Source organism: Leuciscus leuciscus (assembly GCF_965113295.1).
Source record: "Leuciscus leuciscus genome assembly, chromosome: 4".
NCBI lineage: Eukaryota > Metazoa > Chordata > Actinopteri > Cypriniformes > Leuciscidae > Leuciscus > Leuciscus leuciscus.
This window is the reverse complement of record NC_138728.1, coordinates 49,785,143-49,811,882: the sequence shown is the minus strand read 5'-3', so window position 1 is coordinate 49,811,882 and position 26,740 is coordinate 49,785,143. Positions and strand designations below refer to the sequence as shown.

Below are 26,740 nucleotides of genomic sequence, written 5' to 3'. Positions count from 1 at the left end.
TACGAGTTGTCGAACGAATGTCTTCCTTTTCATAGTGCAACGGAAATCACACAAGCCAAAGTTACATTTGAAAACCCCAACTTATCCGAATGTGAGTGAATAATGATGATAACATTGATACACACACATAAAGCAAACGATTTGTACAGAAAGTAAAAGGTTGTAGTGTGTCAGAATTTTTATATATAGCTCAACGTATAGCGAGAGCAGTTTTCAAAAATGCCAGGTCACATGGTCATGACTAACCAGTTCTCTCCTTATTAAAATGTGTACAGACTGCAGGGATCTGATTAGACAGTGTCTAGACCCGGATCCATCTAAACGCCCCAGTTTAGAGCAGATGTTACAACATCCATGGTTGGATATTGTTGGATTGGAGAAGTTGAGGAGATTGACTCAATCAGTTTCAGGTGTGAGGAAGTGTAACAGGCAGAGTAGGATTAAATTCTGGATTATTTGTAGTGAGATTTTCAAATTTGTGTTCATTGTAATGTTCTTGTTATAGTCAAATCACCTTCATTTATATAGCGCTTGATACTATACAGATTGTTTTAAAGCGGCAGTCCTGTAGTAAACAGGAAAATAACAGAATCAGTAAACCAAACAGAATTCAATTCTGTTCTAGCTCTAAAAAAACATTCATGAGTCGACTTGTTCATATACTCTTTGTTTTGGATAGGAAATAACATACTTGCTGAGAGCTCTGAGATCGAGACTTGACCCGAAGCCAGAAGTCCAACACCAACCTGACAGAAACTCAGAGCCTGTCCACGTCTGAGAAAGAACGTTTATTTTGTTTAACGTGTTTATATTTTATTTAACATTTGTATCTCTTGAATAGGCCTTTATCACAAAACAATAGAACGCCGGAAGTAGCCGTGAAGCAGTGTACTGCGTCTTCCGGTTATTGCGTTCACCATGGCTGCCTGTTATCGCTGGACTACTTCGCTCTCGCATCTCCCAAAAGTTGGTCAAGACGATGTGGTGCGACTCGTGAATGAACACTCCAAGGTAAAATCTTCCAAGCTGGAGAAAGGATACAAGTTCTTCTACGAGAATTTTATCTTTAATTATAGAGGTAAGTGGCTCGAATTCTGTTGGCGAGTTCTCGCTGATTGCTAGCTTGTTATGTTTAATAAGCTAATCGTCAGCTTGTTAGATAGGTTCAAATACAGCCAAAAAAAGGTATCCTATTGAATAGTTAGAACAATGTGACTGATTATTAATGCTATTAAGATATTTTGGCTTTCACTTGTGTATGTCAGTGTCAGTGATTATTAAACTTTTGCCTGAGGAGCCCAAATGGCTCTAGCTAACGTTAATGGCGCGAAGTTTGGATGGTCACTTTGGCTACATTAATGTTCCGAAATGCCATTGTGGCTGTTTAAGAATCACAGGTTAAAGGGATAGTTCACTTTGAAATTAATTTTTGGTATGTTTTAGCTTACCTCAAGGGCATCCAAGATGTAGGTGTCTTTTTTTTCGCAGTAGTTTACATTTTTATATTTTTAGGTCAAACCGTTCTTGTCTGTCAGTCATATAATGCAGGTCGATGGTCACTGTCTCAAAACACAAGCACAGAGTCCAAATTAAAACAATTCCCCGTCGTCCAAATTAAACAATTCCCCATCGTAAGTACACATTGATGGCCTAAGACACGAAACGAGCGGTTTGTGTGAGAAAACGAACAGTATTTATATCGTTTTTACCTCTTATACGCTGCCATGTCGAAGTGATCTGATCTGACGTGTACGCAGACTGGTGCATAGATATATACACTAGATGTCGCCTTAAAGACATTCGTTCCAATGAACTGCCGTAGACAAGACGACATCTAGTGTGTATATATCTATGCACCAGTCTGCGTACACGTCAGATCAGATCACTTCGACATGGCAGCGTATAAGAGGTAAAAACGATATAAATACTGTTCGTTTTCTCACACAAACCGCTCGTTTCGTGTCTTAGGCCATCAATGTGTACTTACGATGGGGAATTGTTTAATTTGGACGACGGGGAATTGTTTTAATTTGGACTCTGTGCATGCTCTTTGAGATAATGACCATAGACCTGCATTATATGACTGACAGACAAGAACGGTTTGACCTAAAAATATCAAAATTGAAACTACTGCGGAAAAAAAGACACCTACATCTTGGATGCCCTTGAGGTAAGCTAAAACATACCAAAAATTAATTTCAAAGTGAACTATCCCTTTAAGGTTAATTGTATGTGGTTAACATTAAATATTGAATCCTTTTTCAGTATGATGTGATAATATTTCCCCTTTTTACTGCAGTGTCAGATTTAGTGAGTGAGGAAGTGGTAGTGCAGGCAAGCTGCTACCGTTCTATGCGAAAGAATGAAGAGCCACATACACTGCAGGTTACATTGTCAGGAGTCCGAAATCATGCTCTAGTCCCTACTCATCAATTTGCTTTACTGGTTTCCTGTAGTCTTTTATCAACAGGACATCATGTAGATAGTAGCCTAATCTTTCTGATCCCTGCTGGATTTCATCAGATTTTCCTAACGTTACACAGGTTCAGGTGCATTTGTTCAGTTCTTCTGCTGTTGCAGATGTACCTTTTTTGTTGTCCTGCTGCTGTTGCCTTAATTTTGTTCAAACTAGTTTCACAGTAATGTTCCTAGTATCAAGTAAATGCTTCTTACTGTATTGCCTAAACATCCAAACTTGTGTTCTCCATTTCTAAATTGTGCTGCATGCCGTTAAACCTGTGGAATTAAATGGATGCTCCTGCTCGTGTGCTGCTGGAATGGCTTTATGCAACCATGTGGTAGCACTTCTGTTTCAAACGGCTCATTACTGCACCATGGGGCTGAAAACTGTGCCAACCCCACTGTCGTGCACCGGTGTGCTTCAATCATGGCACCGACCAAGGACACAGGTAAGTTTGTCAGATGCAAGTTGTGTGTTTAAAGTTTGTAAGTGCACACTGTTGGAACACTGATTCTTCACTACTGGTGTAGATGTTTCTGCACAGTGTATCCATCTACACCTCATCCATATTAATTGTTCACATGGTAATATAACATTTGTGTATGGAAGTAAAATAAATGACAAATGTTTTTTAAACAAAAAAGCTTGTTGAATTGCACTACTTGCATTTATTAACCCTGCTTGCATTTTTATGGGCTGAAATTCAACATGGTTGTATATTTAAGCTGTGAATATTTCAATTTAAAACATTTCACACACGTTTTCATTAACAAAAATCCAACAATCCATATTCACCTTTCAGATTTCACTTCCAAAATATTCATTCCGTTTAAAAATACAACCTATAATATTCGACATGCAATTTTCGGTCCATTTTATTTTGGGCATGACGCACACCTTTTAGATTTTTGATATTTAATCAAATAAACTGTCAAATCATGTGTAAATATTGCTATTTTTCAGTAGGTCTACTGTATGTTCTCATATTTATTTTAATATCAACTAGGCCTATCTGAAAAGTTTGCATCATGCCTGACACCTACTTGAACATTTTACAGTTGGTTTTATGACTGTAAGTCATTCTCTTCAAGCTAGAAGTTAGAAATGTGTTGAAGCAGGGTGTCAGGTTTAGAGATGAATCAGACAGGTGATTAGAATAAACAGTAATTTATTTGGAACAGAAGCACGGAACCATCAGATGTATAATTGAGTTGATATAGGCAATGTGGAATTGAATAATGAACTCAGCTGGAGAAATAACAGAATGTCTTTTGCAGATGGAGGTGACCAGGCTGGAGAACGGAAGATGAATGAGATCAGCGGTGATGGCAGATGGTAAACAGGAACACAGACTGAAGATGAGTATCGCAGGTAAGTAGAACAGAGATTGTACCGTGTTGGTCGATGATATATCCCAGGAACTGAACAGAGGTGGTGTGGAACTCGCACTTCTCCAGTTTTGAGATAAAGTTGGTGAGCTCGCAGTTTCTCAAGGACCTAAGTGATGTGGTGTCGATGTTCAGAGAGGTCTCGGGAGTAAATGAGGATGTCATCGATGTATACCACCACAAATCGATTGAGGAACTCCCAAAATACCTCATTCATGTAGCCCTGGAATACCGCTGGAGCGTTGGACAGGCAAAAAGGCATAACCCGCTATTCGTAGTGCCCAGAGGGTGTGATGAAATAATATAGAACGTTTTTGGGGCAGACCTGACCTGTTGAAAAGAGATGGTATTCATCCCTCCTGGGATGGTGCTGCTCTTCTCTCTAGTAATATGGCACATAGTCTTAGAGCTCAAACTTGACAATCTGGGCCTCAGGTCAGGAAGCAGACAGACTGGCTAAACCGACCGTCTGCTAGCTGTCTCACGTCACCAAGGTCAGATAAATCCCATCACAAAGAGCCTCTTTCACCTAGATATCATCATATAGAGACTGTGTCTGTTCCCCAAATTAGGACATACAAAAAAACTCCTAAACCCATTCAAGGGTAAAAATTTCATTGATGTTCATCAAATAAAAAACAAATATAATACTGATGAACAAATGATAAAGCTCAGGTTGCTGAATATTCGATCCCTTACTTCAAAAGCACTTATTGTTAATGATATGATTACAGACTATAATCTAGATGTGCTGTGTTTGACAGAAACCTGGCTAAAACCAAACGATTACATTAGGCAAGGCAAGGCAAGTTTATTTATATAGCACATTTCATACACAATGGCAATTCAAAGTGCTTTACATAGGAGAAATTAAAATAATTAAAAGAAATAAGAATAATTAAAACAGTTTAGAAAAATAAAATAAAATACAGGACAGTACAAACAGTCGGACGAACAGCGGCACAGTGCTCATTCAGTAAATGCATAGCTAAACATATGATATATGATATGTTCATATTTTCTGGTTCTGCTCAGAATCCTGGCGGCAGCGTTCTGTATGAGCTGCAACTGTCTTATGGTCTTTTTGGGAAGGCCAGTGAGGAGTCCATTACAATAATCCACCCTGCTGGTGATGAAAGCATGCACAAGTTTCTCTAAGTCTTGTCTGGAAACAAAGCATCTAATTCTTGCAATATTTTTTAGATGATAGTATGCTGATTTAGTTATTGCTTTGACATGACTACTGAAACTAAGGTCTGACTCTAGTGTCACACCAAGATTCCTGACTTGATTTTTAGTTGTTTGACCCCTAGAGTGAAGGTATGCGTTCACCTTGAGAACTTCATCTTTGTTTCCAAACGTAATGACTTCAGTTTTGTCTTTGTTTAATTGAAGAAAGTTTTTTTTTGTTTAAATTTTTTTATTTTTAGGTCAAACCGTTCTTGTCTGTCAGTCATATAATGCAGGTCTATGGTCATTATCTCAAAGAGCATGCACAGAGTCCAAATTAAAACAATTCCCCGTCGTCCAAATTAAACAATTCCCCATCGTAAGTACACATTGATGGCCTAAGACACGAAACGAGCGGTTTGTGTGAGAAAACGAACAGTATTTATATCGTTTTTACCTCTTATACACAGCCATGTCGAAGTGATCTGATCTGACGTGTACGCAGACTGGTGCATAGATATATACACTAGATGTCGCCTTAAAGACATTCGTTCCAATGAACTGCTGTAGACAAGGCGACATCTAGTGTGTATATATCTATGCACCAGTCTGCGTACACGTCAGATCAGATCACTTCGACATGGCTGTGTATAAGAGGTAAAAACGATATAAATACTGTTCGTTTTCTCACACAAACCGCTCGTTTCGTGTCTTAGGCCATCAATGTGTACTTACATGCTCTTTGAGATAATGACCATAGACCTGCATTATATGACTGACAGACAAGAACGGTTTGACCTAAAAATATCAAAATTGAAACTACTGCGGAAAAAAAGACACCTACATCTTGGATGCCCTTGAGGTAAGCTAAAACATACCAAAAATTAATTTCAAAGTGAACTATCCCTTTAAGCGAATATCGTTTATTATCTTTATGAGCGCTGTCTCTGTGCTGTGGTGCGGTCGGAAACCAGATTGAAAATTGTCAAAGTATCCATTCGAATTTGTTCAGCTGATTTAAGACAACTTTTTCAATGATCTTGCCTATGAAAGGAAGATTTGAGATCGGTCTATAGTTGCTTAATATGGTCTTATCCAGATTGCTCTTTTTCAGGAGGGGCTTGACAACTGCAGTTCCCTTTCAAGGGAACTCCCGTTGCGTCGAGAAAATGACGCTGTGGGAACGCTTTGCGTGATGACGTCTTGAAGCACATGTAAAATCAGTCCAATGGTGTGGCGGAACGTCAGAGGCGGGTGACGTCACGTACCAGGAAGCTATAAAAGCCGGCCCGAAACAGAAAACGAAAGCTTTCTGAGTCTTCAGTTGCGCTCTGTGTTGAATCTGTCCTTGTTATTTGGTGTTGTCTGTCTATATTATATATATATATTCAGTATGGCGAGCAAGCAGCAGTTTAGAGTGTGTGTCCATCCCTGCCCGCGTTATTTAACGGGAGGTGATACTCACACTCTTTGTGTTGTTTGTTTGGGTGAGGAGCATGCCCAGTCAGCACTCGAGGGTGGTGACTGTGTGCATTGCGACGCGCTTCCATTGCGCACGCTCCGATCCCGCTTGGCTCGGTTCAATCCCGATCGCGTTCCCCAGGGCTCGGGTCCCGCCGCGGCTGAGGCTCGGCGGCGATCTCAGACCTGGGGTTCGCAAATGGATCTGTCAGTGGATGTTGAGACGGGCTCTGCCTTATCTCAGCATCAATCTGACAGATCCAGTGCCTCTCATCAGGGTGTGGAAGCACGCATTGCGGTTTCTTCCCCCCCGATAGAGGCACCAATACTGCAACTGTCCAGCTCTGAGGAGTTGGATGTTGTGAGTATTGAAGCTGAGTCTGAGGATTCGCCACCTCAGTCTCATGCGTTTGAGGAACTGCTCGATGTTATTACTAGAGCAGTTGACAGACTATCTATTGAGTGGCCAGAGGATAGGCAGGACGTTCGTTCGAAAAGTAAGCTCGACGAACGCTTCCTGCCATCTCGTACACAGCCTCAGCGAAGAAGCCTTCCGTTTTTCCCCGATCTCCACACCGAGGTGTCGAAATCGTGGGGAAAACCGGTTTCATACAGAGTGTATGCACCACAAACATCCCACTATTCTTACATTCACAAATATAAAGAATATGGTTATGGGGAGATGCCGAAGGTGGAGGAGACGCTTGCGAGCTATCTCTCTCCAGCAACGGCATCTTCCCTGAAAGCTCCTTCACTTCCCTCTAAGCCAGTAAAATTCACATCATCTCTGGTTCATAAATCGTATGCAGCCGCTGGTCAAGCTGCAGCGTGTCTGCATACGATGTCTATTATGCAAGCCTATCAGGCAGAATTATTGGGGGATTTAGAGGAGGGCGGGGGAATTGGTCCTGACACAGTGGCTGAACTACGCAGAGCCACAGATCTGTCTCTCAGGGCCACCAAGGAGACCGCTAAATCAATCGGGCGGTCTATGGCAGCCCTGGTGGCCACTGAGAGGCATCTGTGGCTCAATTTGAGCGATATAAAAGAGAAAGAAAAGCTCGTTCTCTTAGATGCTCCGGTTTCCACTGTTGGTTTATTTGGTGATGCAGTAAACAGTGCGGTAGCTAAATCTCAGGAAGCTGCTAAACAGGCAGCTGCATTACAAAAACTTCTCCCCCGCCGTTCTTTCATTGAGGCTGCTGAGCGGGAGCAGCCTCACTCCTCTAAAAAGAGCGCTGAACATCGTGCCACTCAAAAACAGAGTGTGTCCTCTCGTGCTCCCCCACAAAAATCTCGGGGACACGGAGGGCGCTCTCAAACCCAGCAGTCTTCGAGGGGTAAAACGGATCTGCGGACCGTTATTACCGCCAAGAAGGCTGCTGGGGAAAAGTCCTGATGTCTGAGGGCTCAGGACGAATGAGGGTAGTCCCCCCGAAGCAGAGCGGTTAACACCTCTTTTCACGGTGCCCGTCTCTCTTCGGTGCCCTCAGGGGACCGTTCTGCCAACCCTGCCACCTCTGGTGTTACAGGGCGCAGCGGTCTCCGGCGAGCACATATCTCAAGGTCCACCCGGAAACGTAGTGGCCTCGGGATGCCCGCCCCCTCTGAGGAGGGTGCTAGAGCAGTCTGTTTGGTCGTTCCCTGCCGGTGCGCCGTTACAGGGCGACGAACCGACTACTCAACAGCAGGAGAAAAATACGGTGCCGTCTCTCTTCGGTGCCCTCAGGGGACCGTTCTGCCAACCCTGCCGCCTCCGGTGTTACAGGGCGCAGCGGTCTCCGGCGAGCACATATCTCAAGGTCCACCCGGAAACGTAGTGGCCTCGGGATGCCCGCCCCCTCTGAGGAGGGTGCTGGAGCAGTCTGTTTGGTCGTTCCCTGCCGGTGCGCCGTTACAGGGCGACGAACCGACTACTCAACAGCAACAAAATCCAGAAACCAGTCTCGAGAGACTGGTACCTCTAGTAGAATCTTTGACAGCGTGGAAGCTACTGTCAAATGTTTCTCGTTGGGTCCTGCAGACCGTGGAAAAAGGGTATTAGATACAATTCTATTAACGCCCACCGCGGTTTATGGGGGTCCTGCCCACAGTGGTGGGCCCCGAGCAGGTTCTGGTTATGGAACAGGAAGTAAACACTCTGTTAGAGAAAGGGGCCATAGAATATGTACCCCCCTCCAACAGGGAAACCGGGTTTTACAACCGGTACTTCATAGTTCCAAAAAAGGACGGGGGAGTGCGTCCCATTTTAGATCTTCGAGTTCTGTACGAGTACATGCAGCTCAAGTTCAAAATGTTAACCTTGAGACAAATCGTGCCACAGATCAGGTCCGAGGACTGGTTTGTCACGATAGACCTCAAGGACGCATATTTCCATCCGTCCGTGTCATTGGAAGTTTCTGAGGTTTGCTTTCGGGGGCAAAGCATACCAATATCGAGTTCTTCCATTCGGCCTTGCTTTATCACCCCGCACTTTCACCAAATGCGTGGATGCAGCTCTGGCGCCTCTGCGCCTCCGGGGTATTCGCATCACGAACTACATCGACGATTGATTGATTTTAGCTCAGTCGCATTAGATGGCGGTTCAACATCGAGATGTTGTTCTCGCCCATATGAAAGAGTTGGGGTTACGGCTGAACGCCAAGAAGAGTGTGCTTTCTCCATTTTAGAGGACCACTTTTTTAGGCGTGGTTTGGGATTCAGTGTCGATGCAGGCGCGCCTGTCATCGCCACGCTTCGATTCCATCCTGGCAGCTGTGAGAAGTGTAAAGCTAGGCCAGCTACTCACTGTCAAACAGTTTCAGAGACTGTTGGGTCTCATGGCAGCAGCTTCCAACGGGATACCTTTTGGACTGCTGCTCATGAGGCCCCTGCAGTGGTGGCTCAGGACCAGAGGGTTTTTCCCCGAGGGGCAACCCATTTCGCACAATCAAGGTCACGCGGTGATGCCTACGTGCCTTGGTTATGTGGAAGAAACCTTGGTTCCTGTCCCAGGGCCCAGTGCTGGGAGCTCCTTGTCGTCGCAAACTGCTAACGACGGATGCTTCCCTCACGGGTTGGGGAGCGATCCTGTGGGTCGCTCATCTCAAGGTCTGTGGGAAGACCATCATCGTTCCTGGCATTCTATAGCCTAGAGATGTTAGCTGTCTTCCGGGCTCTGAGGAGCTTTATCACAGGTCTCAGGGGACACCATGTGTAGTACATACGGACAACACGTCGGTAGTCGCCTATATCAAGGGGGTTTGCGCTGGCATGCCATATCCTCTTGTGGTCCCAGGGGAAGTTGCTGTCACTCAAGGCAGCCTACATCCCCGGGGTCCAGAATATAGGAGCAGACACTCTGTCGAGACAGGGGCCGAGGCCCGGGGAATGGTGGCTCCACCCCCGAGGGGGTGGAGCTGATATGGAAATTTTAAGTGGATCTGTTTGCGTCTCGAGAGACGTCTCACTGTCCACTTTGGTTCTCCTTCACGCATCCAGCTCCTCTGGGACTGGATGCTATGGTACAGACGTGGCCGAGGCTACGTCTGTACGCCTTTCCCCAGTTGCTCTGCTCCCGGGAGTTCTGGAAAGAGTTCGCAGGGACCGGGTTTCCCGATCTTGTGTCCCTCCTCGACGGGCATCCTCTGGAGTTACCCGTCAGGAGGGACCTTCTGTCCCAGGCAGAGGGCTCGATATTTCACCCTCGGCCAGAACTGTGGAACCTGTGGGCTTGGCCTCTGAGGGGGCCCAGCTCATAGAGTCAGGTCTCTCAACCGAGGTTGTTGAGACCATTCTACAGTCCAGAGCTCCCTCCACGAGGGAACTTTATGCCCTGAAGTGGAGAGTATTCACTTCTTGGTGTAGTGACCGTCGGTTGGACCCAGTCCACTGCCCAATTGGTACAGTGCTGGAGTTCCTGCAGGAACGGTTCACTGCAGGTCTGACCCCGTCCACTTTAAAGGTCTATGTGGCGGCCATAGGTGCTTACCACAGTCCTTTGGGTGGAATGTCTGTGGGGAAAGACCCCTTGGTATCTCGTTTCCTTCGTGGCACTTGGAGGTCCTCCTCCCTTTCGAAATCGGACCAGGAGGCGAATAATTTGCTTTGCCCTGTTCGGGCGTTAGACGCGTATGTCCACAGAGCTGCCCTGTGGCGTAAAAGTGACTTTTGCTCCCCTAACAAGGGAGGTCCAGTGTCTAAGCAAAGGATGAGCAAGTGGGTGGTTGAGACTATCTCACTGGCTTATGAGGCGGCTGGACAGCCTTCTCCTTTGGCTGTCCGGTCGCTCTCTACTAGGAGTATGGCGGCCTCTAAGGCCCTTATTTCAGGAGTTTCTTTACAGGACGTCTGTGATGCGGCAGGCTGGTCCTCACCGCACACTTTCGTCAGGTTTTACTCTCTGGATCTAGACTCTGCTCCAGGGTCTCATGTCTTGTCTTCCTAGTGCTGCTCTTCGGATTTCACACAGGACAGACATTTGTAGCTATGGAGGCGTTGGTATAGACGTTCCCACAGCGTCATTTTCTCGACGCAACGGGAGTTCCCTTGAAAGGGAACGCCTCGGTTACGACTGTAACCTCGGTTCCCTGAAGAGGGAACGAGCGTTGCGTCGCCTTGCCATATCTCCTTCATGCCTGTCAGCGCGACTTCAGACTTTACGAAGCTTTCGTTTTCTGTTTCGGGCCGGCTTTTATAGCTTCCTGGTACGTGACGTCACCCGCCTCTGACGTTCCGCCACACCATTGGACTGATTTTACATGTGCTTCAAGACGTCATCACGCAAAGCGTTCCCACAGCGTCATTTTCTCGACGCAACGCTCGTTCCCTCTTCAGGGAACCGAGGTTACAGTCGTAACCGAGGCGTTTTCAGGGAGTTTGGAAAACTCCCAGAGAGAAGTGAGGCACTTACCACTTCTAAAAGATCTGCTTCTAAACTGTTTAACACACTTTTGAAAAAAGATGTGGGAAGTGTGTCAAGGGCGCATGTTGATGTTTTAAGGTGCTGTACGGTTTCTTCCAAAATTTTGCCATCAATTTCTTTGAAATCAGACATAGTAACTACTAGGGATGTCCCGATACCACTTTTTCACTTCCGATACGATACCGATGCCGCAGCTTTGGCTATTTGCTGATACCGATATCAATCCGATATTTTTATTTTATTCTTAAAATTTTAATTAACTTTAACTTTATTCTAATCTGAATTATAAATAATTTATTTCTGTATAAGATAATACTACTTTTAAAAACACATTTGATTTTCTTTTTTAATCAATGTAGAATGTGTAAATTAAAAATAAACAGATTAGTGCTCTGTTTTAGGACAAGAAATGAAAACCAATGCAATATGATGAATGTCCAAAAGATGAGATCATTTTTGCTTTTAAACAGCGTGTGTGTGTGTCTGTGTGTGTGTGTGTGATTTTGGTTGAGTGACAGTTACAGTTTGACAAGAGTTTACAGTTTGACAAAAGCACAATGTTGTGTTTTACACAAATATAAGTAGGCTAAACACTTTTTGCAGTTTTAATGATGTCCTGTATGAAAATGACGGAGTATGTTTTTATGTTTCCACTGTTCGATGGCGCCCGTGCCTCTCTCTCTCTGACACACACACACACACACACATTCCAGCATTGCAATCTTGACATCGCAGCCTCTTCATTTTGCTGCATTCACACCAAACGCGAATAGAGCGTCAAATTCGCGTCTAGTTCGATGATTGAACAGTTTGAATCCATTCGCGCGTCCAAAGCGAATAGGACGCGCCGCGCGCGTATAATGATAAAGCGAGCATTTGAAGCGATATAGACGCGCGTTCAGAGCTAAGGCAGGGCTACAGATTAGGTGTCCCTAAAGAACCCGCATATGTCTATACGCGAGTTTATTTTTATACCGTGTATTCTATGTGTAAATCCATGCACCTCTAATAGGTATTGGATCATAGGTATCGGATAATTTTTTTTCTCCCCTCCGATATCCGATCTAGCGTTTTGGGCCAGTATCGGCACGATACCGATGCCGTGGATCGGATCGGGACATCCCTACTTAATACATGGCTGCAAAAAACCTGCAATATAAAAGGAGTGAACTTCATTGACAACTTCAATCTTTTCTGGAGTCAGAGACAACTGTTTCATCGGGATGGCCCTCACCCAAACAAACTTAGTTCAAGAGTGTTAAAGGACAATATCTACTTCTCCCTCAATCATCCTTCTGCAGTGTGTGCCAATCTGAACGGCACACACACACCTGGACACAGTATGAATGACCACGGGACTTCACTTCAGCAGCAAAATGGACATGCGGTTGACATATCACACAAGGACAATGATAACACCACTCCGCCACAACAACCTCTGCTCACGGACACAATCTCAGCTGAGCCCTGCCCACAGAGCTCACCACAGACAGACACATTAGAACTGCTCCAAGATTCAGCACCCAAGGACGACTTCGTTTTTCGGTTCGGTTTGAATATCGTTATACCCCTACCTGCCACTGAAGCTAGATCTGTGTCTGTCAAGAAGAGATGCTTAAATGAGAACACTAGTGTACTATTTATGAAGGCAAAAGTGTGTTAAACATACCAAGCTTAACACCAAGCATATCTGCTGACTCTGTTGATTTTCTCCTTGATTCTTTTAACTGAAAAGTTAAAAATGTAATTGATGATATTGCTCCTGTTAAAGTCAGGAAGAAGAGTGGCAGACAAAAAGCACCTTGGAGAAACTCAACAGCAGTGCAAACGGTACATGTATTCGTACTGAACGTACGTTTGGTGCATGGATTTACACAGAGAATACACGGTATAAAAATAAATAAAACTCGCGTGCACATTATTTATAGGCCGCTGTACGTGAGCTGTATCGTTCAGTTTCGTTCCGATAAACGGGGCACTAATTTTTCTTTTGCTCAATATGTTCAACGTTAATAAAAGGTCTTCTTCCTGACTTTAACAGGAGCAATATCATCAATTACATTTTTAACTTTTGAGTTAAAAGAATCAAGGAGAAAATCAACAGAGTCTGCAGATATGCTTGGTGTTAAGCTTGGTATGTTTAACACACTTTTGCCTTCATAAATAGTACACTAGTGTTCTCATTTAAGCATCTCTTCTTGACAGACACAGATCTAGCTTCAGTGGCAGGTAGGGGTATAACGATATTCAAACCGAACCGAAAAACGAAGTCGTCCTTGGGTGCTGAATCTTGGAGCAGTTCTAATGTGTCTGTCTGTGGTGAGCTCTGTGGGCAGGGCTCAGCTGAGATTGTGTCCGTGAGCAGAGGTTGTTGTGGCGGAGTGGTGTTATCATTGTCCTTGTGTGATATGTCAACCGCATGTCCATTTTGCTGCTGAAGTGAAGTCCCGTGGTCATTCATACTGTGTCCAGGTGTGTGTGTGCCGTTCAGATTGGCACACACTGCAGAAGGATGATTGAGGGAGAAGTAGATATTGTCCTTTAACACTCTTGAACTAAGTTTGTTTGGGTGAGGGCCATCCCGATGAAACAGTTGTCTCTGACTCCAGAAAAGATTGAAGTTGTCAATGAAGTTCACTCCTTTTATATTGCAGGTTTTTTGCAGCCATGTATTAAGTAGGGATGTCCCGATCCGATCCACGGCATCGGTATCGTGCCGATACTGGCCCAAAACGCTAGATCGGATATCGGAGGGGAGAAAAAAAATGATCCGATACCTATGATCCAATACCTATTAGGGGTGCATGGATTTACACATAGAATACACGGTATAAAAATAAACTCGCGTATAGACATATGCGGGTTCTTTAGGGACACCTAATCTGTAGCCCTGCCTTAGCTCTGAACGCGCGTCTATATCGCTTCAAATGCTCGCTTTATCATTATACGCGCGCGGCGCGTCCTATTCGCTTTGGACGCGCGAATGGATTCAAACTGTTCAATCATCGAACTAGACGCGAATTTGACGCTCTATTCGCGTTTGGTGTGAATGCAGCAAAATGAACAGGCTGCGATGTCAAGATTGCAATGCTGGAATGTGTGTGTGTGTGTGTGTGTGTGTGTGTCAGAGAGAGAGAGGCACGGGCGCCATCGAACAGTGGAAACATAAAAACATACTCCGTCATTTTCATACAGGACATCATTAAAACGGCAAAAAGTGTTTAGCCTACTTATATTTGTGTAAAACACAACATTGTGCTTTTGTCAAACTGTAAACTCTTGTCAAACTGTAACTGTCACCCAACCAAAATCACACACACACAGACACACACACGCTGTTTAAAAGCAAAAATGATCTCATCTTTTGGACATTCATCATATTGCATTGGTTTTCATTTCTTGTCCTAAAACAGAGCACTAATCTGTTTATTTTTAATTTACACATTCTACATTGATTAAAAAAGAAAATCAAATGTGTTTTTAAAAGTAGTATTATTTTATACAGAAATAAATTATTTATAATTCAGATTAGAATAAAGTTAAAGTTAATAAAAATTTGAAGGAAACAAATATATTGATCTAAAATATAGCAAATTAATTTTAAATTCATTCAGGTTACCAAACATATCTCAAGGTCTTTTGAATAAAGTGTGGCAGTCTTTCATTATCAGCTGTTGTTGTGGACTATATACTGGAGAAGTATTTGTTCTCCATTTGAGTGAGATGTTTTTATGTGGCTAATTGAGCAAAGTGCTTCCATATATTTTATTAGTAGTAGTATTAGTTCAAGAATAAAATAAAAATATCGGATTGATATCGGTATCGGCAAATAGCCAAAGCTGCGGCATCGGTATCGTATCGGAAGTGAAAAAGTGGTATCGGGACATCCCTAGTATTAAGCCCAAGCAACCGTGAAAACCTGTTTGTTCCTCTTGCTGGGAGTGGTCCACTGATGAATGTTTGAACTTTCAGTCTTTTAAGTGTTTCAAAAAGTTCATTGAAATCCTTCTTAAGGAGTTCTGACTGCTCTTTATGAATATCATTCTTCCCCACATGAATGGTGAGTCGATTTGCAGTCTTCTGTTTCATCAGAATGTTCTGAAGTTCCCTGTTTATATCAGAAGTTGTTGCTTGTGGAAGGCAGCATGTAGTTGTATCCCTGCCGCTAATGTTTCTGATTATGGAGTCTCCCACTATCAGAGTCCTGGGCTCGGCTGCGCTCTGAGCTGAGTGCCGCTGTCTGCTCGACCTTGAGCGCCAGTTAGCATCAGTGTTAGCTACAGGCTGATTCAGTCTGTGTTCGATCACATTCATCACGTTTGGGGATTCCTCATTTACATTCATTAGTACTTGAAATCTGTTCTCAAGATGTATAGGCGGTGGTAGGAGACCAGTGTTTGCTATCCTTGTCAGAGTTGTATCTGGGGTAGAGGATGCTACTGCGGTAATATGTGAGGCTCGTGACAATCTGATGTCTCGAGTGCCTTTGGGTCTCGCTCCCTGTTTGTGCCATCGATTTGTAAGTCGATCGGCTTGTTTCTCTACCTGTTGAGGAGCACTAGTTTCATGGGACTCACCGGCTATATGCTGAGGGTGTCCATGACGAAGCTCTGTTGTATGTTCCGTCTGGTTTGGTGGTCCCGTACGTAACTTTGTTTCAAGAAGTTAGTGCAGCAAGTAGATTCTTGAACCAGAAGAGGCATTTTCTCTCTTATCCTTATGAGTGTAGGCAGTTGTGTTTTCCTTTCCCCGGAATGTAAGCTGGTCGGGTAAAAGAATTCTGCGTTTTTGTAATAATCCAAACTTTGTCGTTTGAGCACTGTGCTGATTTGCTGAAGTTAAAATTAGGTGATAAAAGGAAATAAAATATGAAAATATGGGAGAGATAAAATGTAAAAGCGATAGAGCAAAGCGCGGAGCAGTTAGCAAGAGGGTCCAAGCTGAGCAGGAAGTTCCTCTCCTTTCCTTTCCTTTCCTTTCCTTTTAAGAAGTTTCTTAATAAAGACATGGAACTCTCATCACGGTAAAATGCAATGAAGGAGCATCGCTCTTTTACTTTCGTTTTCAACAACGTAATTTTCTTCAGGGAAAACCAATCAAGGAAAACATATCAGGACTCGACAGTTAAAGGGTTAATTTAGTGATAACAATTAATTAATAAAGAAAAAATATGCGATTTAAAAAGCCCATTTCGAGTCTTGACTCAATTTCGACCAAATACATAACGTTAGCAAACTGTTACTGCGGTTATGGGATAGCTTACATTAACGTTACAGCACGTTATCGTTGACGTTAGCTCACTTTAACGTTAATAAAAACCTTTTCTACTTTACCTCTCTGGATCTTTGGGGAATCTATGAAATGCTAGTTGATTGGTTGTACACTGGTAGTTGTTGCAGTCGATGGCAGAACACTGTTTTCTTTGTTTCCAATTATTTCCAGACATAATGTTAATGCTGTATATGGTAGTTGTACTAACGGTAAAGCCGTTGGTTCAGTCCAAAATGGCGACAGCGCAACAGCAGCGCCATCTAGCGATTGTTGTCAAAACTGCAACGGAGTTTCGCCTCTTGGTACTTCTATACTCTTTGCTCATACTGGCGGTTTAGTTTCAAAGTAGCCTATCATTCTTTTCAACATTCCTTATTTGTATATTGAAAAAATATTTACACTCTCAAAGTCTCATTTAATACAGTTTTAATTTTTCAGTGTAAATTATTTAATTTGATTGGTAACAGCCTAGTGTCTTATAATTTTAATTTAATAGATTGATTAAATTTAAGAATTTGAAATGAACAATGAACTGAACAAAAAATTATTCTGAGTGTTTTCAAACAGTGATGTAATGAAACATTGACAATTTATGTTTGAAGGGAGTAAAGCCTCTGATTAGCCTATTAAGGAAATGTAATTCTGCCAAAAGAAGAACTTTTATTTTAAATAAATGTTCATTTTAAATCAGCCTACTTCAGTGTGATATGCTACCATATTATCATGCTTAACACTAAGAATTTGAATAATTGTATTGTAATAATTATTGTGATAATAATAACTGTATTATTTTACTGTATATACATTTTAAAATATTGCTGATTACTTACAAAGCACTAAATGGTTTAGCTCTGCAGTACTTGAGCGAGCTCTTAACGCATTATAGTCCTTCACGTCTATTGCAATCTCAAAATTCCGTCCAGTTGATAATACCTAGAATATCAAAATGGACTGCTGGCGGTAGATCCTTTTCCTATTTAGCAACAAAACTTTGGAACAGTCTTCCTAACATTGTCCGGGAAGCAGACACACTCTGTCAGTTCAAAGCTAGATTAAAAACACATCTCTTTGACCTAGCATACACATTATAGACTTTTATAATTCTATTATGCTGCATAGATTAGGCCAGCCGGAACCGGGAACACTTCCCATAAATCCTGATGTACTCGTTACATCATAAGAAGAAACGCTAATATTAGTCTCTCTGTTTATACCGAGGTTTAACGCAGTCCACCGGATCCAGGCCGTATCCAGATCTGATGAAGGACCAGCGCCTGGACACGACGACAACGCAGTCCTGAAGTGTCAACCAGTCTCTCCGTTTCCTGAAGTGAGGTGGATCCCGGTCGTATCCAGATCAGATGGTGGATCTCCACCTGGACCCTAACCATGACACATCCCTGAAGTGCCAGCCTCATCAGCCCTGTGAAGGCCTCATCGACACAACCAATCTGACTTCTGACCTGTAATGCTGCCTGGATCATAATCATACACTGTTCGCTCGTTGGCCAGAGGAGAACTGGCCCCCGACTGAGCCTGGGTTCTCCCAAGGTTTTTTTCTCCATTCAATGACCTGATGGAGTTTTGGTTCCTTGCCACTGTTGCCTTGGCTTTCGGCTTGCTTAGTTGGGGACATTTAATATTCAACAATATTATTGATCTGCCTTATTAAGGGTGGACGACGATGCAATTTTCTTCTAGAAACAAACTTTGTTGTATTATTTTCATGTTATCAATGTGAAGCTGCTTTGATACTATCTGTATAGTAAAAAGCGCTATATAAATAAAAGTGACTTGACTTGACAAACGAGCAGGATTATGTGCCCCACTGTATATATATTTTGTATATATTAATGTATATGTAATGTGTATATATATATAATGTATATTATATATACATATAACATACATTATATGTATATATAATATATGTATAATATATGTATAATAATGTATATGTATGTAAGACTGAAAATACTGGTTGAGGCCTGATTTATGGGACAAAAGGGCCCTGCTGGCCAGAGCCATAGAGAGATAGAGTTGCGACACTCTTTGATGTCGCCGCTATGGCTGTCACGTGGTTCATGTAAGCCCCAATAGTTCCAAAACATACGCTGGCTGTCATGTTCTTCTATTGGACAGACAGCAGCGATTGCATTATTGAACGGTAAATATAAAATAAAACACACACCCAAGTACTTTTTCAGCTGTTATTGCATTATTGCATTTTGTTAATGTCAGTTTTGCATTTGGAGATAAGTTTTAGGCTATATTTTTGGAGGGAAAAGCTTAGTGTTCATGTTCGCATGGGTAGTAGCACTGGCTTTAGCGGCTCTAACTTAACTTTTCCATATCATTCATCTGATGATGGACGTCTCATGATATTTATTTTAGCACAACTGGGCGTATTAGGCTATTGATTCCTGTGATTTTGCTTAGGTCTGCCGTGGCGGTCTGTTCAGAATTCGCTTAGAAGCTAGCTCACTTCTTCTGATGAAAGTGGCCACCCCCAGGACCACAACGTGAAACATGATCATGTTAAGACTAAGAATATAATTTTAAGATTAAGCCATACACATATAATCAAAACTATAACAGATTAAAAACGAATTTACGCTTTTATGTTTGGGTATATAGGTAAGTGCAGAGTGAAGATTTTTCTCTATGGCTCTGGGTTAGTGTACAGAGTAGGCTAAGAGTAAGGGTAGCTGTAACTCAATCCAAGTAACTAACAAAACACTTGTAACTTCTGTTACAGCTATTGAGACATCAATTAAGCATGGCTTATACAAATGAAGGTTTTCAAATAAAATATTTTTTATTAAACAATGACAGACAACAAAAATGTGTGCTTGTGTGTGAACAAGAAAAACAAAAACCAGGGGCAGGTGATCCATGAAACAGACCAGGTGATGGCCATAACAATCCTAGAGGTCCAGCATTGTTCTCACAAGCCGCTTCCCTCAAGACAACAAAACATAATGAAAAGTTAGTATATCCCAAAAAATGTAATTAAAGCTGCCGTCGGCAACATTTTTTTGATCATATTCAGTGAAATTGACACTATAATCCGACAGAAAAACATAAATAAGATGGTTTTAGAAAAAAACCAGAGCTTCTAACTCCACCTGGAGCGTGTTATTTGTTTTGCAAAAATCCACCGCTCCCGGATCATCGGGTCCAATCAGCACAGGGGGGTGTGAGATCTGACTGTCAATCACAGGTCGTGCACACGCCACAGATCCCCCCTCACTCGCGCACGCCACGCCTGAAGTTCGCCTGGAGATTGCATGAAGCGTGATGGCAGAGAGAAAATCTACTAACAAGCTTCCAATTCCTCGGTTATTGCTATCTATGGATAGATTAGCCAGGGCAGCCTACCTCCGAGTCCATGGTGTTGATAGATGCTGAAGAGACGGACGCGTTCACAGAAAATCAGGTACACACGCACATTGACGCACTGACAAGCACGACCTCGATGGGAGGGTGCTCGCTGGTAGTGGGGAGGGGCATGAGAGTTGTAAACATTCAAAATTTTGGCTAATCGACCCAATCTGCCAGACTTGCCGACTGCAGCTTTAAATAAAAGTTGCTATAAAGGTGGTAGCGATTCATTACCGAACTCTTACTGTCACAGCTGACGAAGTCGCGCTAGCTAGCAGGCAGAGCTTGAAAATTGGTTGAAACAACCAACATAAAATATAAATAATTACGCTGTGCATGTACAAATGAAGACCAGTATAAACATCGCAAAGGGCCTCTGATACAATATAGACAGTTGACAATTCAAAAGAGGTCGATATTTCAGAAACTTACCTCTGGAACAACTCGACACGCAGCAATGTAAGTGAATGGTGTCCAACGCCCAAATGACAGTGTTTGGAACTAATCCGATCTTCAAATCCCGGAAGTAGGCGGTTAAAAGCGCCGCCATTTTTTACAACGGAGGTCTATGGGAGTGTCGCAACTCTTTCTCTCTATGGCTCTGCTGCTGGCTAATTAACATTTGACCTCCCCATACAACCTGACTTCCTCTCAGAAACTAGGAACTCACATAAGAACATGGTTTAATGTGAATATTTAACATTGACTGTTATGTTTTTGGTGTCATTTGAAATGTCTCAAAGTGAGTGGTACAGATATCTCATATCCAGATAGATAAAATAAAAGGTAAGAAGGTTTATAGAAGTTTAGAGAAAACTGGTTAGGCCATTTGAGGGTGGTCTCCCCCACCCCTCATGTCACCTGGTCAGGAGGAAACTGGTTAAGCCATTTGAGGGTGGTCTCCCCCATCCCCCATGTCACCTGGTCAGGAGGATAAAGGAAGGTGTGCTCGGGCTCTCTGGGTCTTCTTTGCTGGGTACGAATGGAATAGGTGGTCTCTCTCTCTCTCTCTCTTTCCCTTTCTCTCTCTCTCTCTATCTCAGGTAGGCAACATGTATAACCATGTTCTAGATATTTGAATTGATTGTGGAATTGATCTCTGATATCTGAAATATTAAATTGTTACATGTGATTATTCTAACTGATTTTGTCATACATTTGCTCACCTTTAGTGAGGCACAGATGTTATTAAAACCTTTCATTTATGGAGTCAGATGAAGTAACGAGTAAATACATATGATTAATGTATTACAAATTTAACCAACCAATACTTTGCATGAGTGAGGACAGTACGCGTGAAACCTTCCCCGTGTATTGGCGAACCGGCAATTGGACAAATATAGCGAGCCTTACATGTATATATATAATTATATACACTATTATTTTAAAATAATGCATCCTCATTGACAAAAGACATTTATAGGCTATGCTAACAACACATAAAAGCTGGCGTTAGTTTTTCATTGTTTTTTTTATGTTCATGAAGGACACAAAATTGGAAAAAGACAACATAATTTTTTATGGAATGACCCAGATATTAAGAGCACGTGAAGATGCATAAAATATTGTATTAAATTACTAAATGTTCCTTTCCTCTTATTAGAGTATTTAGCCTGTTTATACTAAATAAAATAAATAAAACCACAAATGTACAGAACAAGATAAAAATAGTTCAGTTTGGTTGAGCGGAAAGATTGAAACCCTTCACAGGGGATTTGGGTGAGAACTGATGTTTGTCTGGGTGGTCTGTGTTTCATCCAACAGGAAATATCATATCAGAACATTATTGCATTGAGTGTTGTGTAATTATGTAACAGACTTTCTCTGGGTTTGGGCGGACACAAACTCAAGCCCATTTTTAACTAACCCAAAGCTGTGGAGCTGTGAAGGAAACTCCTCCTCTAACCGAGCTCACATTCCTTCTTGGACCGTTTTTCCCAAACGTGGGAGTCTATGGAGAGAGTGAGTGAGTGAGTGGAGGAGATGAGAGAAGGGGAGGAGACCAGCTAAGAAACAACACTGGACTTCAGACGAAAGTTTTCCGAAGATCTGTTGGTACGAGCACACACAAGGTAAGCTGCATTTTTATTTCTTCAACAACAGCGAGTATTTCCTCTCTTAAAATGAGTACTTCCAGACTTTTTAGAGCCTGATGTTCCATGGATGTACTGGTGCATAAAGAACCTATAGATCATCACGTTTACTTTAATGCACAAGAACCCTTAAGACCTAAAAGTCACACCAAGAATATGTCATTTCAAAAGAACCCTATAAAATAGTTCATATGATCCTGAACCTAAGAGTCAAACTATTTATGTTCTCCGAGACATTCTTCTGTTTGTTTGTTCATATAGAACAATCCAGAAAAATCTTAGATGTGGAAAAGATTATGTAATCAAAATGTGTCTGTTCTGTTCTGTGTGAGGTGTTTCTGTAGCTTTTATGATTGGTAATTACAGCTCTATAATTTAAAGAACATCTTAGTAAAGTCTTGCATGGCAGAGAGAGCGACTAAAGAGCAAGAACTGTCCGAATCTGTTCCAGGAACGCGTAACGAGAAGCAACTGTCCGGCTCCATCTCCTTGCAGCAGCAGTAGGATTCACCCGTGTCAACATCTCACGCACCCTGGACCGAGTAACAAGCACACCCTGTGTACGCAACAGGGCTCTTATCATCTGAAACAGATTTTTTGAAAGGTTTCTAAATTGACACGAGATTCACAAAACAATGGCACACAAATGTGAATTAAATACAGCCTAAAGATAAAGACCACCAATTACCTAATTTCAGTGTTTATGTAAAAGTTTATTATGTTTTGTTTTATTTTCATATTTGTTCACTTAATTACTTTCTTCAATGCTACTGTTAAATACTGTAGCTAAAAACATAAAGCACTGTTTGTTTAATTTGTATATTAAGTTGTGTATGTGTAATGTGTGTCTTTGATCTTAATATTTAATAACAAAGAAAAATATAGCTGCGAGTAGCGATTGCGGGCCCAAGCCGGTGGCACCGCACCGCCACCGTACACTAAAGCCACCGGGGTGGCGGTGTCACCGGCTTGGGCCCTCCATCGCTGCTCGCGGCTATATTTATATATATATATATATATATATATATATATGTATGTAAAAAAAATATATATATGTGTATGTATGTAAAAAAATATATATATGTGTGTATGTAAAAAAATATATATATATATATGTGTGTGTGTATATATATATATATATATATATATATATATATATATATGTGGTGTGCGTCCACGGCGAGGAACGGGCAGAGAAGAGCGAACGTTTTTTAGTTCATTACTAATTCCATAGGAATTCATTGAAAACGCTCGCTCTGCACCATTATCCATGTCAGTGCGGACGAACATATTTTACTTTCGTTTTTTAAGTTAGCAATTCAAAAGCCCCCAGCGGTGTCACACGTTGATTAACCGGTGGTAAAATATTCCTCACCGTCACATACCTAGTATATTTTTATATAGATACAATAGGCCTACCTGACTTTGAACACAAGAGGGCAGTATAGCACTATGAATGACAATTTATTTATTTTTTGGACTAAAAAAACATTCTGGATGTTTTTAAACTTAAACAATTCTTAAATTGAAAAAAAAAAGAATAAAATGGGTTTAGTTCTGATATTTGTATAATTTTATATAGAAATAAATGGTGTATAATTACATTTTTAGAAGATAGGAGGTTTTTAGTGTTTCCTTTTTTGACTTTACTTTAATCCCTCGCCATAGCAAAACCGTTTGAGATATTTATTATCTGTTTACAATTTAGCATCTTTAATGCATTTTCATCATGTTGAAAAAGTTTGGTGGGAATAAAATAAACCACTTAAGAGGAGTGGGTAAAAATTCAGAGGCTGATTTTGCAAAGAAACCCACATTCAAACCAAAATATCTGACTTCCTGTTGCTAGGATCTAATTACTGTAAATTAGAAAATTGTCCGGCTCGATGAGACCAATATGTGTACTGATTTTTGTGACTGTACATAAAATTAACCCCCTCACTTTTGTCAAAAGCATTTAGAAAGTGACACACTTCCTGCTGCCAGTTGGTGGCGCTATAACTTTGACTCACAATAGTTACATACATGTGATCGGCCTCTTACCACGAACACACTGCTGAAGTTTCATCAAGATCAGTTAATGTATGCATCAAAAAAGAATATTAAAGTTTGATGCATTGCCATAGCAACAGTATCTAAGATATCAATAATCCTTTCACAGGTCTACATCTGCCGTGTGTCTACATTATAGACATAAAGTTTGAAGCAAATCGAGTAAAAATAAGAGAGTGATTTCAAAGCATTTTGAAAGTGACAATGCTTCAGTCCGGCAGGTTCTGACGTGTGTGCAAAATTTCAAGAGTTTTTGAGCATGTTAAGGGCCCCAAAAGTGACAAAAAGGCAACAACAACAAAAAAACAAAAACAAAAAAAAAATCCTTACGGAAACAATAGGGCCTTCGCCCTTTCAGGGCTTGGGCCCTAATAATGACAAATATTTTTATCTTTGCCCCGTCTGCCATTCTTTTTTATTTTATATTTTGTTACCTAAGGCTTTGTTTTTAAAATATGGACATTAGTTTGGCTGTAATGCTCAGTCACAAAATAGTAAAACCAACATAAAAAAGGATCGTGATAAAATCGTGAATCGTGATTTTCCTGAAAAAAATCGTGATATGATATTTTTGCCATATCGCCCACCCCTACTGCCAACTGAAAATACAGTAGTAGATTAGAGTTACATAATATAGTTCTAAACAAATTCTACAGAATTAAACTGTGGCATTTACAGAAAATCACTGAACTGTGTTCATCTGTGCACCAGCAGTTGATGGACCGTGCTCCTGCTGTTCTTCCACACTCCGGGGGAGAGATGAGAATACCCGTTTATACTTAGATTTAAACTTAGATTCTATAGGCTACTCCACATAAAAATGTGAAGAAATGTGAATGTGTAGATTGTTTGATGTGTAGACACATAATATTAACATTACCTCTGTAGGCCTTTCTGTGGCAGCAGAAACTCTTTATCCCCATCGTCCTGTGAAGATGAGCATTTGGTCGAGTACACTTTATAACACTATTTGTCATAATTTCTGGTGTATTGAGTAGGCGACTTACAACTGCCTGGGGTTCTGTTGGGACAGGAGGCTCCAAAAGACAGATATTACCATCAGAATCTGTTGGGACCAACAAAAAACCCAACCCAAAGTAAAATAAATGGAAATATCAAAAATAGCCTATATAAGAAATAACACACATGTAAACCTCTTACATGTTATGAAGGCCCTTGGATCTTCGGGAGTGATTGGCTCTGATGAAGTCCCTCCAGGAATTCCCTCAGCCAAAAATGCTGCTGCACTGCTAGACACTGGATGCTATTTAGTTAGGCTATTTAATATGTCAAATTTTTGTAAAGTCAGGTACACCCATGATATGCTCAAGCCTTACCTGATTGAATTATGTTTTTATATTTAATTTTCAGCTGCTGCCATGTTCTTTTAACACCTGCAGGATTGCACCTACATGAAAATTAAAATAAGGTTGAATAACATTCTGTTCTTCCAGTTTCACCTCTGATATTATAACAGTTGGGTAAGTTACTCTAAAATAGTTATGAATTACTAACTACAAATGACATCTTCAACAGTGATTAATGTAATAATGACTATCTTTAGAAAGTATTGGTCTACTTAATACTAATTACTAAATCCCATATCAACCTCAACCACTTGAACAATACAAGGAGACAAGAATCTGCACTTTTAATGCTTTCAAATTAATATACAATTGCAATAACTTTTCTTGAATTGACCAAAGTGTGTAGAGGGAGAAGGTTACATTAAAAATATACCTTTGAAAAATGTGTTAAATATACAGAATTGTTCTATAGTCTAATGCAATTACATCAGATTTTACTTTAAATTACAGAAGAATTAAGAGTAATCCCTTTAATTAAATGACAGTATTTAGATTACTTGGTAATTAATTACACCCATCACTGTAGAACAGTAATTAAAATGTAAACTTACGCATTGAGCAGCTATTTTCTCCCTAGCTAACTCTCTGTCCTTCGCTGCTGCAGCCGATATTTGAAAAATAATAATAATAATATGTGTTCATACTCTCCATATGCTTGCAGAAGCTCATCCAGTAGTGATGTTACGTATGACACTGAAGCTTCGATGCGCGTATCACACAAGCACTAGTGAAGCCTTGTATAGGGGTGTGTATTGGTTTACTAGAGTCACGTGATCGACGACAAACGAAGCCTCACTTTCTGTCCAATCACGTGCGCGTTTCGCTTTGGGTGTCAGAAGGCTCGAACTCCAGATCGTATTTAAGGAGTCATTGTTGCCTCAGTCTGGTTGATGGGTTTGTGAGGAGAGTGCTGTACTTTGAAAGTTAATCAATATATTACATTTAAATAACCAAAATGTATTTTTCACTACTTAGGCTATTATGTTTTGTTGTTGTTGTGTCTTTTTGTTTTTGTAAAATCTTTGCACTTTTGGTGACTTACAGAGACAAACATACAGAGAGCTGAAGATCCACTTGAATACTGGAGAATACTGGAGAATGCAGAAACAAATCTACCCCCACCTTTATACATTGGCATTACAGTTTCTTTGTACCCTGGCCTCCTCTGTACCATGTGAAAGAGTGTGCAG

At 41.4% G+C, this 26,740-nt stretch overlaps 1 protein-coding gene across 3 annotated transcripts; it reads left to right on the top strand.

The window, feature by feature from the left end:
• The first annotated feature begins 816 nt into the window (after nt 1-816).
• LOC309497049 (uncharacterized protein) lies at nt 817-26,740 on the top strand. Of its 3 annotated transcripts, XR_014205319.1 has the most exons (5): nt 817-1,078; nt 2,300-2,403; nt 2,790-2,909; nt 3,739-3,832; nt 26,595-26,740. XR_014205319.1 is itself a non-coding variant. In XM_082167310.1 (4 exons), exons 1-4 carry the CDS (start codon nt 919-921, stop codon nt 3,769-3,771), a joined length of 417 nt encoding a protein of 138 aa, XP_082023436.1. In that variant the 5' UTR covers nt 817-918; the 3' UTR covers nt 3,772-4,773. The 3 variants fall into 3 exon arrangements, 1 of the variants encoding a protein (XP_082023436.1); XM_082167310.1 differs by lacking the exon at nt 26,595-26,740 and having other exon boundaries at nt 3,739-4,773; XR_014205320.1 differs by lacking the exons at nt 817-1,078; nt 2,300-2,403; nt 2,790-2,909; nt 3,739-3,832 and adding an exon at nt 21,814-22,691.